Source organism: Hyperolius riggenbachi, chromosome 4 (genome assembly GCF_040937935.1).
Source record: "Hyperolius riggenbachi isolate aHypRig1 chromosome 4, aHypRig1.pri, whole genome shotgun sequence".
Taxonomy (NCBI): domain Eukaryota; kingdom Metazoa; phylum Chordata; class Amphibia; order Anura; family Hyperoliidae; genus Hyperolius; species Hyperolius riggenbachi.
In genome coordinates this window covers 184562752-184576702 of record NC_090649.1, presented here as the reverse complement: position 1 = coordinate 184576702, position 13951 = coordinate 184562752, and the positions used below count along the sequence as shown (strand labels likewise).

The 13951-nt window shown below is 47.9% G+C and overlaps 1 protein-coding gene across 3 annotated transcripts in view; it reads right to left on the bottom strand.

The window, feature by feature from the left end:
• The window catches only part of TTC14 (tetratricopeptide repeat domain 14), a 60628-nt gene that overhangs the window by 25928 nt on the left and 20749 nt on the right, over positions 1-13951 (bottom strand). For 2 of the 3 annotated variants that reach the window (XM_068281074.1, XM_068281076.1), the window contains exons 1-4: positions 10931-11144; positions 9296-9420; positions 2126-2325; positions 1961-2045 (exon numbers count right to left, since the gene is read on the bottom strand). In XM_068281074.1, the coding sequence (XP_068137175.1) occupies positions 1961-2045; positions 2126-2325; positions 9296-9420; positions 10931-11133 (613 nt within the window). In that variant the 5' untranslated portion in view covers positions 11134-11144. Of the gene's footprint in view, positions 1-1960; positions 2046-2125; positions 2326-9295; positions 9421-10930; positions 11145-13951 lie in introns of those variants that run through there. The other variant, XM_068281075.1, reaches the window with a different exon arrangement.

Sequence of the window (13951 nt, the reverse complement as noted above, 5' to 3'; positions counted from 1 at the left end):
ACTTTAAAGAGACTCCGTAACAAAAATTGCATCCTGTTTTTTATCATCCTACATCCTAAAAGCTATTCTAATGTGTTCTGGCTTACTGCAGCACTTTGTACTATCACAATCTCTGTAATAAATCAATGTATCTTTCACTTGTCAGACTTGTCAGCCTGTGTCTGGAAGGCTGCCAAGTTCTTCAGTGTTGTGGTTCTGCTATGCACTCCCCCCTCAGGGGGGAAAGAAACACACAAATGATCTCTTGAGATTCAAAAGGAATGCTGTATACAGCCTGCTTGTGTATGGATGTATTTTCTATGTGTGGACATACTGTACATCAACCTACTTCCTGTTTTGGTGGCCATTTTGTTTGTTTATAAACAAACTTTTTAAAACTGTTTTTAACCACTTTTAATGCGGCGGGGAGCGGCGAAATTGTGACAGAGGGGAATAGGAGATGTCCCCTAATGCACTGGTATGTTTACTTTTGTGCGATTTTAACAATACAGATTCTCTTTAACCTCCCCGGCGTTCTATTGAGATCGCCAGGGAGGCTGCGGGAGGGTTTTTTTTTAATTAGAAAAAACTATTTCATGCAGCCAACTGAAAGTTGGCTGCATGAAAGCCCACTAGAGGGCGCTCCGGAGGCATTCTTCCGATCGCCTCCGGCGCCCAGAATAAACAAGGAAGGCCGCAATGAGCGGCCTTCCTTGTTTTGCTTAGATCGTCGCCATAGCGACGAGCGGAGTGACGTCATGGACGTCAGCCGACGTCCTGACGTCAGCCGCCTCCGATCCAGCCCTTAGCGCTGGCCGGAACTTTTTGTTCCGGCTACGCTGGGCTCAGGCGGCTGGGGGGACCCTCTTTCGCCGCTGCTCGCGGCGAATCGCCGCAGAGCGGCGGCGATCAGGCAGCACACGCGGCTGGCAAAGTGCCGGCTGCGTGTGCTGCACTTTATTTGAAGAAAATCGGCCCAGCAGGGCCTGAGCGGCAGCCTCCGGCGGTGATGGACGAGCTGAGCTCGTCCATACCGCTCAGGAGGTTAAAGCTCTGTGTGTAACCCTTCCAATGCTGGTCTAGTAAAAAAAAAAATGCTGGTTGCATATAATATGCTGTAAACAATGTTTTAGAGCAAAGTTGAAATGCAGGGTTATATTCCGCTTTAAATACCAGTTGCCTGACTTTCTTGCTGATCCTGTGTCTAATACTTTTAGCCACAGCCCCTGAACAAGCATGAAGATCAGGTGCTCTGATTAAAGTCAAACTGGATTAGCTGCATGCTTGTTTCAGGGTTGTGATTCAGGCACTATTGCAGTCAGAGATCAGCAGGGCTGCCAGGCAACTGGTATTGTTTAAAAGGAAACATTCATATCCCTCTCAGTTAAGGTTCCCTTCAAGTGCATTATGAAGAGAAAAAGGGCTAGCAAAGCAACTGCATACAATATTTTAACAGAATATATTTTTTTTTTTCGGTGGGGGGGTATCATTTACTTTAAAGGAAATAACACTACTGCAGCCAAACAGATCAGCTAGGTCAACTTGTATTCGAGTATATACGGTTACTACCTAGTGCAAAACAAATTCAACTTCAAAATGTCCCAGCACAGCCCGAGACAAAAGACACATGAATGTGTCATGTACAGCCGCTGAGCTGGAGATCACATTCACTTGAGGGCCCGTTTCCACTAGAGGCGATTGCGATGCTGAATTGCAAAAAACACAACTCGCTAGGGTTTGCTACGCAACATAGGAATTGAAGTAGGTAATTTCCACTACTGCAATTAGTTTTTTACTAAAGCACAATCGCGCCGCGATTTTTGCAGCGTTTTTGCTATGCAGTGCATTGCATAGCAAAATCGCAATTGCCGGGAAAAATTAGGACTTTGCTGAATCGCAAACGCTAGCGATTGCTAGTGGAAAAGGGCCCTTAAGCAATTTTTACTTCTTACTCATGCATTATATTCAACAGAGACATTACCTCGTATTAAATCACCAATGTGAAAATAGGATAAGGGATCTCCATGGCTACTTTGAGAAGGCACATCTCTCAGAGGACACAATGCCTAGTGTAAAAAATAAAACACTTGTAAGTAACATAATATCATACGTAACTGAAAATTAGGACTGTAATATGAGAGCTTACACTTATTTCTAGAGCTTCTATATCTCTTAAAATGCCGCTGCCCATACAGATCAGAACTATAAAAAATCCAAAGTCACGAATGGACGTTATCCTTCCAATTACAATATCTCCACGTTCAACATCTCGGAAAAATAGTTCTCTCTTCTGGTTGCTAGGAACCTCCATGAACTGCTCCAAAGGCGGCATAACAGTATAGCGCCCTGAAACAAGAAAACAAGCCATAAGCTCTGCAATCTAATGCACAAGGACCAATGACTCAGCTTAAAAACTTTAAGAATAGAAACAAATATTGAAATAAGTATGTTGTGTTTTGTTCTTTAACAAATACCAAGGTGAAAATAAACTGATAAGATATACAATTGTAGCCATCTTCCTACTCCTAAAAATGATTTACGAGATACCTCAGTTTTATTTTATGTTTAAAGGAAACAATCGGAGGTGTTTTAAAAAAAGTAGATCTACTTACCTAGGGCTTCCTCCAGCCTCTGGCAGTAGGGCTGCTCAAATCCGACCCTGGAGACATCCAGATAGTGGCTATCCGGATATCTCCCAGGAAAGCTGTGCGGGGGGGGGGGTGAATCTTACCACAATGACGTCTTCTTCGCGTCCGTACAAGTCACTTACACTATGCGTTCCAAGCGCCGCATTTGCCGGTCACGTAACTACAAACACTTCCTCCTTCCGGGTTGAAGGAGGAAGTGTTTGTGTCACGTGACCGGCGAATGCGGCGCTTGGAACGCATAGTGGGAGGCGACGCGTACGGACCCGAAGAAGACGTCATTGTGGTAAGATTGACAACCCCCCCCCCCCCCCCGCTTTCCTGGGAGATATCAACTATCTGGATGTCTCCCGGGTCGGATTTGAGCAGCCCTATCTGGCAGCTTATACATCCCCCACCGCAGCTCCACTCCCAGCTGGTGGATTGAGCTCCCCTCTGTTGCAGCAGAGGTCGTCAGCCTCTGCATGAGCACGAAGCTGTGCCGCTCGCACTCCCACTCGCAGAATGCTCCCGGCTATGTGAGTGCGATCACGAGTGGCACGGCCACACACTCACGCAGCACCTGGCGACTTTGCCAGGTCTGCTGCTGCAACGCATGGGAACCCAAGCCACCAGCTGGGAGCGGAGTTGCGGCGAGGGACATACAAGCTGCCAGGGGCTGGGAGGGAGCCCCAGGTGTTACAAACTTGAACGGAGGAACAGGTGATGACCACAGCGTGCAGCGATACAGACACTGAAATACCGAATATTATGCAATAATAGTATGTTGTTCACAGATTGTGCATCCAAACAGATCATGTAAATAAAGTGCAAACCACATGTAATCACAATATATACAACGAATCTCCCAAAAACCAGAACAAACCATGTGCACACATACAACCAAAACCCTGACTATCTAACCATTTACAAGCAATGTACAGGAGATATATACAACAAGCAAATATATATACACAAACATATGTGGTACCGAAGGAATAGACAGAATCAGCATCATTAAAGAAGCAGGGTCAGTAAATGCTCATACATACCATCAAAAGGTTTTTTTAAAGGGACCCTGAGCAGTAAAAAATAAATGAAATCAGGACTTAAACTGGGGCTTCCTTCAGCCCACCGTAGGTGGGGAGGTCCCCCGGCGTCCTCCTGGCTCCACTCCCGGTCCCATTTCTAACTCTAAACCACGCATGCGCAGTACAATCATGCCGGCCGTCGTGATGATGCATAGCGTCACCGTTAAGGAAGTGTCAGCCCGACACTCAGCCCGGGTGTCGCCGGTAACGGAGCCGGGACCTGCAGAAGAGCCAGGAGGAAGCCGGGGGACCTCCCAACCTACGGTGGGCTGGAGGAAGCCCCAGGTAAGTCCCAATTTTGTTTATTTTTACAGCTCAGGGTCCCTTTAAATGCACGATTATCAAACAACTTCAAGTTGGATTGACTTGAGCTGTGCCTTATCAGTTGTTGGTCGCCTCTTCTCAGTGATAACGCTTAGTCGTTTGCACATCTTTTAAGGTGACCATACACTTATAGATTTGCAACAGATTCGACCAACAAATCGATTTCTGTCAGATGCCTATCAGGTCGAATCTGACAGGAATGATCTTATCTCTTGCCTGCACTTAAAAGTTGTTCTCTGCCAGGAAAGTTTTTTGGCTGTAATTCTTTATCAGTGAGGGTTAGACTATAGTCCAACTAGGTCCTGACTGGTGAGCAGGAGTGTAGCAATAGGGGGTGCAGAGGTAGCGACCGCATTGGGGCCCTCCTTCAACTACAGTATCATCTCTCTATTGGTCCTGTGCTCATAATAATCACTTCTAGAGATACTTTGAAAAGTGTTCATCATTAAACTGTTCCCCATCCCCTTCTTGCACCTCTGACACTGTAGTTGCCATTGGCAGGTTTTGGTGTGCCGTATAGAGTGCTTGGGGGGGTTCCCATTGTAAAACGTGCATCAGGGCCCACAGCTCCTTAGCTACGCCACTGCTGGTGAGAAACAGTCATTTGCATACCTGAATGTTAACTCTTTCAGGCAAAGAAAGGAAAAAATGAACACCGCCTATTTGTTTGCTCGGCACTGTACATACACATGCTTATCTCATTTTATTTTCACCAAGGTATTCCTGTAAAGCAGAGGTTCTCAACATTTTTAGCACATGTACCCCTTTGTGAGTCATCCGTAGGCTAATGTACACCCTACCGAAAAGTGCCATGGCAAAAAAGTGGGTGTGGGCATTAAATGATGTGGGTGGAGCCAAATACTAGCAAAATACAGGTAGTCCTTGGTTAACAAATGAGATAAGGACCGTGTCCATTTTTAAACCAAATCCATTCTCTTTTGCCCCCCTATGCCTCACCTCTGTTTGTGCCTCATTTGTCTCCCTCTGTGCCACTTCATCTCCCCGTATTATCTCTCTTCTCCCTGTGCCTCTTTTGACTCCCCTCTGTGTCACCTCTGTTCCCCCAGTGCCTATTTTCTCCCCGTCTGTTCCTCCTGTGCCTCTTTTGTCCCCCTCTAGGTCCCCCTGTGTCACCTCTTGACCCCCTGTCCTAGCTAGGTATAGGTGCCCCCCCATGTAGGTATCCAGGTATAGGTTCCCCAGTATAGGTATCCAGCCATAGGTGCCCACAGTATAGGTTAGCAAGGTACAGGTGGTGCCCCAGTGTAGGTAGCAAGCTATAGGTGCTCCAGAATAGATTAGCCAGGTGCAGGTGGTGCCCCAGAATAGATAGCCATTTACAGGTGGTGCCCCAGTGTAGTTAGTGAGCCTATAGGTGCTGCAGCATAGATAGCCAGGTAGTGCTCCATTATAATCTTACTTAGCCCCGTTCCCGCGCAGACTCCTCTCGCCGCATCTTCCCGCTATGGTTACTTCCGGCAGCAACTCTGGCGTCATGAAAGCCTGCCGGGTAACCATAGCGACATGACGTGAGCCAGTGACAGGAGGAGAGCCCGGACAGGAGTCCACAAGGGAACGGGGTTATGTAAGTTGCTGCGCCCATGCCACCAAGCCTGCCCTGCCTGACACTTCTCTCCTGGGGGCGAGATCCGCCATTTTGTCTGTGGCCTCTGTCTGGGGGACCCCCTGACAGCTGCCGATGTACCGCCAGGTGTCCGCGAACCCCAGGTTGAGAACTACTGCCTTGAAGGATAACGGAGCTAAAAACCCATTGTAAAACAGGGGGAGTAGGCATGTATAGAAAGCAGTGTTTTTTCACCTAAATGCCCCCCGCAGCCGCAATCAAGGCCACGTGCAGTCAGGCCAGTGCCTGAGCACTACTGCAAGACTCGCTGACCCAGAAGAGTCTGCAGGGGGCATTTAAGTGAGAAAGTATGTGGATGCTGAACAAGGGGAGTGGTGGGCATAAAGCCTGCTTCCTATACATGCCTGCTGCCCGTTTTTACAATTGGTTTCAGCTCGGATATCCCCTAAAGTTACTGGCAAATTTCATAATCAATTTGGATTTACTTATGCTGAAAGACAAAAAAATGTTTCAAGTCCTTTCTTCCTGCCTCAGATAACCACTCTGTGCAGCCAACAGATTCCAACTATCCTTAGAGGACAAAACAGTTACTTCCTTTGTACTTTACAATTTACATAAAGATGGGTTCGTGGCTGGTGCCAGTGATGGGCTTTCGAGTCCAGGCGGACTCGAATCCTGAATTCAAATGAAGTCTAATAACTTCAGGTGTGACCATGGGGTGGGGGGGTGTTAACTTACGCAGAAGTATTGTGGACGTCTGCATTCCATAATGAAAGCCAAGTTCCACCACTAACTTCCGCGCTTCCGGAAAGAGGAAGCGTGGTAGTGAGTAATGCAACGCGGTTTTCATTACACCTACGAGGCATAATGAAATGCAGACGTCTCGAAGACTTCTGGGTAAGTTAACCCCCCATCCAATGGTCATACCTGAAGTCATTAGACTTCAATTGAATTCCAAATTAGAGTCCGTCTGGCCTCGAAAGCCCATGGCTGGCTGGCGCGCTAAGGAGTTGGCCACTTCTTAGTTGCTCTCTGCATGACCATCTGCCTTAGCTAAAACACAGAGCAGTCACACTGCCTTTCTTTACCCGACTTTTCCCTCTACATTGCCACTAAACACCAGGGCACCTATGGACCAGAAATCAAGAGGAGAGAGGGACAACTCACCCTCCACTTCATCTTCCTTGCGCGGCTCTACAAGTATGGCGTCCTCGTGCTCAAGAGCTACCATTGCCTCCTGTCCCCCGCTCCCAACCTAAATGATCCAAAGGCTCCACTCATGATTCTGGGGCTCCGGAGGCCTCTCTAGACTGGACTACTAGGGACACTTTACTCCTGGACAAATATATGGCCCTGCTGCACTGCAAGCTAGATTTGGTGGCGAACAAACTGGCCAATCAGCTTTAACCTCTTGACGACCAGCTAACGCCGATTGGCGTAAACTGGTCGTCTGCGGGTTACCATGGAAACGGGCGCTCAATCGAGCGGCCTTTCGATGTCAGTTCACGGAGGGTGTCTCCGTGAACAGCCGGAGAGCCGCCGATCGCGGCTCGCCGGCAAAATGTAAACACGCGGGGAAGAAATCCCGCTGTTTACATCATACGGCGCTGCTGCGCAGCAGCGCCGTAAGGCAGATCGGCGATCCCGGCCTCTGATTGGCTGGGGATCGCCGGCATATGATAGGCTGAAGCCTATCCTACAATGCGCAGGACGGATCAGAGGGGAAGGGAGAGGGAGGGACGGAGCGCCGAGAACGCTGCGGAGGGGGGCTTTGAAGAGCCCCCCCCCGCAAAGCGCAGCAAGCCGGCGGCGATCAGACCCACCCAGGAGGACATCCCCCTAGTGGGGAAGAAAGGGGGTAAGTCTGATCGCCCTGGCTCTATCCCGATCTGTGCTGCGGGCTGGAGAGCCCACGCAGCACAGATCATAGGAAAAGCCACTGGTCGTCAAGTGGTTAAAAGGAGATCCGCAACCTGGCTACTCGCACTGGGGAGCTGGAAGATAGAGTGGGGACCACTTCTACAGTACTCGCGATAAAGAACTCACTGACATTAAGGCGGATCTTGCAGAGACTAAGCTACGCCTGGAAGATTCCAAAAATCGCTCCTGCCGGAGCAATCTTGGGGTGCACGGGCTTCCTGAAACTATCCTGGACCTAACGTCTACAGTGAGTGAGGGCCCGTTTCCACTATCGCGAATTCACATGCGTTTGCCGCATGTGAATTCACATAGCCAATACAAGTGAATGGGACTGTTTCCACTTGTCAGGATTTCTGAGCATTTTCGCTGGCGGTAAAAACGCATGGAAGAGCTATCAGAATTCGCATACCGCATACGCGGGTGTATGCGAATTCGCATGAAATCAATGGAAAAGCACACAGGCACTGCCATAGTTAAATTCGCATACAGCGTCATTCATGCGAATTCGCATGAAAATTCCATTCGCATCCACATGCAAATTTTTACCGCTGCGATTCGCACCGCACAAGTGGAAATGGGCCCTAACCGCTTTGTTTCAGGAGCTTGCTCCTGCTACACCAGTCAAGCACCTTTAATTAGACAGAATCCATAGAGTGCTGGGTCCTAAGAAAGCCGATGGTCCTCCTCGGGACATAGTCATAAAGTTTACATAATACAGAACTAAAGAAGCAATCCTGCAAGCAGTGTAGGAAAAGAAATCACTGACTTTTCAGGGGCACCAGTACCAGGTATTTGCTGACCTGGCTCCCTATCTCTCCCTAAAGGTGCTTTTATTTTGTAACCTGTAATTTTCTTCCATGGATTCCTGACAGCATCATTATTTGACCTTATTTTTGATCAACATAGCAGTTAATGACAGGAGATCAAAAAACCTCTACAGCAAATGTTCTGCTCAGATAGAGAAAAATTGAATGACTATCTGATAGATTTCACCTCTGACTGCAACTTAAAGGACACCTGAAACAAGAGAAATATGGATACTGGCATGTTTATTTCCTTTCTTTTAACAATGCAGATTGCCTGGTTGTCGTGCTGATCCTCTGCTGCATGCTTGTTTCAGGAGCATGATTCACACACTACTACAGCCAAAGACATCTGGAATTGTGTAAAAGGAAATAAATATGGCAGCCTCCATATCCCTTTCAATTCATGTGTACTTTAACTACTTGAGTACCGCGGTGATTGAAATCTACGGCCCTGTTTTGGTGGGCTCCTGGCTGGCAGGATGTAGATTTCAATCACCATCCGAAGTGCGCATTCACCGTTTCCGTCCCTCCCCACCGATTGCGCCACTCAAACCCAACGTTTCTCGCCGCAGCTCACAGGGTCTGCCTGTCTCTATGACGGCAGAGCCGTGTGACCCGGTCAGGAGCCGATTTCATCGGCTCCTGGCCAGGTCTATCAATGATAGATAGGTCAGGAGCCAATGAGAGCGGCTCCTGAACGGCTCACATGACTCTGCCGTCAGAGACTGCAGAGTCTATGTCCTGAGGATCCTGGCGTGCGGCGATGACGGCAGGTATGCGCGGCGATTCGTCGGGATTCTGTCATTCTTGTACCAGCAGTCTCTGATCCTTAAGGGGGCAGAGACCACTGGTACTAAAGTGGTTAAAAGTGGACATTCTGATTATAAATTTCCATATTCAACAGGCTCCCTTTATAGTTTTTTTTTATTATTATTATTAAGTTATATGTTTTTCTATTAAATTTACCTTCTGCTGGCTCATTCGACTCCTTTTTCGTCTCTAAATTTGATTTCCACGAAACAGAAAACAGCAGATCAGCTTTTCTTGCAATAAAATGTTGAATTTCAACATTGTCAAGACTCCTTTCCTTCCTATTAATGCAAAACAAAAAAACAAAACGGCTGAACAACGTAGAAAACATGGCTTCATCCCTCACTTGTTAATTCACCAAACAAACCAGACAGAAATGATAAAATGCCACCTGTGCAGATGTATAGTGGCTATATTAGCATCAATATTACATACATCTGGCCTTCACAGCACCAGGGATGCTCCATTACAAATAAACGGAGGCTCCGGTGCTGAGCTAATCAAGATGGCTATAGATCAGATTGCTGGTAGGCGACAATAAGCTGCGAAGAGCTGGGGACCTGTAATTCACTGCAGAAGATAAATAAATGCATTATTTACACTGCAAAAACTGAACATTTCAGAAGAAAAATTTGAAAGCACACTTGTATTGGTAAACCTAAACTGCCCCCCCCCCCCCAAAAAAAAAGAAACGTTTCACCTATCCGGGACTGTGAAGTTGGAGCAATTTTGGGTACTTGGGAGTCGGAGGTTACAATAAAGTGAGGAGTCGGAGTTGGATGTTTTTTAAACCAAATCCATAGCTTTTGTAAAAATTAAACTAAGGAGTCGGAGTCGAGGAGTCAGAGTCGGTGGTTTCATCAGTTGAGGAGTCGGAAATGTTTTGTACCGACTCCACAGCCCTGGCTTCTACCAGCCCCTGCAGCCGCACAGGGACAACCTGATCCTCCGGTCCCCCGCAGAGAGTCATTTTCATTTTTTGCCGACTGGTCATTTGATGGCCACTGTGCCTGCGCATACTCAATCATGCCCAAGTCCCTGGGAGCATCCTGTACATGACGAGAAAATCTTGCCTGTGCATGCACAGGATGCTCCTGGCGGCGAGCGCGTGATTAAATACACGCGTGGCCATGGCCAGGCAGCAAAAACAACACTAACTCACTGCGGGGAAATCGCAGGATCGGGTTGTCCCGGCACAGGGCGGCTGCAGGGGGGTCGTAGAAGCCCTGGGTTAAGTGAAACTCTGTTTTGGGGAGTCAGTTTAGGTTCCCTTTAAAACTGTTGACTTGAACCTTGAGGCTTCTTCCAGCCCTCCATAGTCTGTCAGGTCCTTTGGGTCGATTCTGTCAGCTCCTATATTTGTGCAAATGGAGCTCCACTGCGCATGCATGTTCCCATCTGCACACACTCCTGGCAACCAAAGCATTATGCCCATGCACAGTTCAGTCTTTTGAGATCTGCACATGCACGGGTAATTGTGCTTTTTCAGCCAGTACAAGCAACCATGCTTTTGCCTGTGCCGGTGTTCAGAGAACTTTGCTGTATCATTTTTCCTAATATTTTTCTATTTTGTTTTATTTAGAGGATAGTAACAGGTATTTATTTTTTGACTACCTGCAGCCAACACACTGAACAAACTCTCTGGGCAGTCACAGGTGGCAGAGCAAAATTCTTACAGGCCCGGTTGCAATGCCCAACAATGCTGCAAAACTTGTGGAAGGGATCACATGCTGCAGGTCAACAACCATGCGTACACTGCACCGATCCAGCAACATATTGGCAGCCCATTACCTGTACTGCGGCCACTTGGACAGATCCCCCAGCAGCTGCCTGAAGCCGGCGTGTTCATGCTGCTCGCACTTCACTAGGGACAGCAGAGTGGGGCCATGGTAGCTCAGACTCTGCCTCACCAGGTCTTTATCCATGATACGCACACCGTACTCACTACACGGCGGCCGCCATGATAGGACACGTACGTCAGACGAGCACGTCATGTGACATGATGATCATGTGACCGACTCCAAGGGAAGTATCACTGAGCCACGTGATTAGCACAAACTAACCAGCAAGCTCATGGTGACCCAGAACTCATTGGAGTGTGTAAGGCACGTGATTAGGCAAGGCTAAAGATAACAGTGTTCGCTTTAATCATAATATGCCAATTGATTGAATGCACAGTCCAGGGCAATGATATGAGGAAAAATGTGGCGTTATTGCTAAGCTTTTCATACATTTTGCCCGTAGTAATTCTCGTTTGGTTACGTCATCATCAAATGACACACTTTAGGGACACGCCCCTGCCACACCTCCGTTCTAGAGATGGGAAGTTCGGATCTTTTCAATGATCCGGATGATTCGAATCGGATCATTGAAGAGATCCGGATCTTTGATCCGAATCTCGGATCATTTTACTACCGGAAGCATTCGGGGGTGAAATGAACAGCAGGACAGGTCTGTGGACAGGAGAAGGGGAGGGAGTGGACACACAGAGAAGGGGAGAAGATGGACAGAGGGCAGGGAGTGGTCAGAGGAGGGACGAGAAGAGAGCAGAAATCGGAAAATTGTATACTTACCTTCCGTAATTTTCCTTTCCTGGATCAAACGATGGCGGCATACATATGGGTATTGGCTCCGCCCCCTAACCCCGATAGGACAGTTCATCTATAAGTTTTAGGCGCCCGCCCCCTCCAGCCATTCTGGTCTAAATCAGTCCTCGAATGGACAAGAGGGAGGGATTCGTATGCCGCCATCGTTTGATCCAGGAAAGGAAAATTACGGAAGGTAAGTATACAATTTTCCGATTTCCTGGACCAAACATGGCGGCATACATATGGGACATAACAAACCACACATGAGGGAGGGAATACTGCAAAACATACGAGTTTATTTATACAGACAAAACCGCTCTGCCAAAGTCTACAGAGGACAAAGAGGCAGGATCCACATGATAGTGCCTCAAAAATGTATTCACAGAAGACCAACTGGCCGCTTTACAGATAGACTCTACTGACACTTTCGAGAAACAAGCCCAAGAAGCAGCCATGCCCCTGGTGGAATGCGCATGAACCTCCTTAGGGGCAGGAAGTCCCTTAATGGTGTAACATCTCTGGATAATCTTAACTAGCCAAGAAGCCACGGTTCTAGTAGTTACTGGAAGGCCCTTCCTAGGACCTCTAAAGTTAATAAATAACCTATCTGAATTTCTGAATGAAGCTGTACAGTCCAGATAAGCTCTAATGGATAGGCTCACATCCAAAGGGTGACATTCACCATCTGCAGAGAACGTAGGAAGGGACAGTTCCTGATTAATGTGGAATCCAGACGCTACTTTAGGCACAAACTGAAAAACTGGCCTAATCACTACCCTATCCGGGAAGAATTCCAAGAGGTTATTGGCACAGCCTAGAGCTTGAAGGTCTGAAACTCTCTTCCCAGAGGCTATAGCTGTCAGGAACACTGTCCTCAAGGACAAATCCTCCAGGGAGATGGACTGTAATGGAAAGAAAGGTGGAGACGAAAGGATTTCCAACACCATGGGTAAATCCCATTTTGGGAAGAATGGTTTTCTTGGCGGCCTTATCTTGACAATGGCCTGTACAAATTGCACAATCAGAGGCTGGAAGGCCCACTTTTGGCTCGTTAATACTGAAAGGGCTGATATTTGGACCTTGATTGCCGCCACACTGAGTCCCTTCTCTACTCCTGACTGAAGAAAGTCCAGGATATTTCTTACGTCTGGAGACATGCTATTAAACCCCTTCTCCAAGGAAAAGTGAATGAACTTCTCCCATATGCGATAATAAGTTGAGTTAGTAGAAGGTTTCCTAGCCCTTAGAAGTGTCTCTACCACCTGGCTGGAACATCCCATGTCTGCATATTTCTGCCTTTCAATCTCCAGGCCGCTAAACATAGGCCTCTGACTCCCGGATGCCGAAGAGTCCCTTGACATAGAAGGTCGTGGATCACTGGTAACTTCACTGGTTCCTCTATGGTCAGGAACATTGCGAGAGAAAACCATGGCCTCCGTGGCCAGAAGGGCAGAATAGCTATGATCGTGCACGACTCCCTGCACAACCTCTGCAGGAATCTGGGAATCAATGGTATTGGAGGAAAGGCATAGCCTAACTGGAAGTCCCAGATCTGAGTCAGACAATCCACTCCTGCTGAGGTGGGGTGATGGTAAAGTGAATAGAACTTCCGCACCTTGTTGTTCTGAGGAGATGCCCAGAGATCCACCTGCGGTTGGCCCCACTTTGAGGCTATCTTCCTGAAGATTTTCTCGTTCAAGGACCACTCGTGTGGGCTCGCGAACCTCCTGCTCAGCTGATCGGCCAAGACATTCTTCTCCCCCGGAAGATATGCTGCCGTGAGGTCCGTCAGATTCTTCATAGCCCAATTCATTATCAGAGCAGCTATTCGGAGCAATGCCTGACTCCTCGTCCCTCCTTGTCTTCTGACATATGCTACTGCCGTGATGTTGTCTATTCTCAACAAGACCGATTTCCCATAAATCAGGTGGCGAAAAGCCTTCAAGGCCAAAAAGACTGCATTCAGTTCGAGGAGATTTGACGGTACCCCCTTTTGTACTGTCTTCCACTTCTCCTGCATTCGGATCCCATTGCAGTGGGCACCCCAACCTCTCACACTGGCGTCTGTGGTGATGACTACCGGAATATCCGTCTGAATCTGCCGGCAGTTCCTCAAGTTCTGTTCTGTGGCCCACCACAGAAGGGAGTCTCTCACAAGAAAAGGGAGATGAAACCTTTGAAGCATGGTCCTTTTGTTCCATCGATGCAGAAAGAATACCTGCAG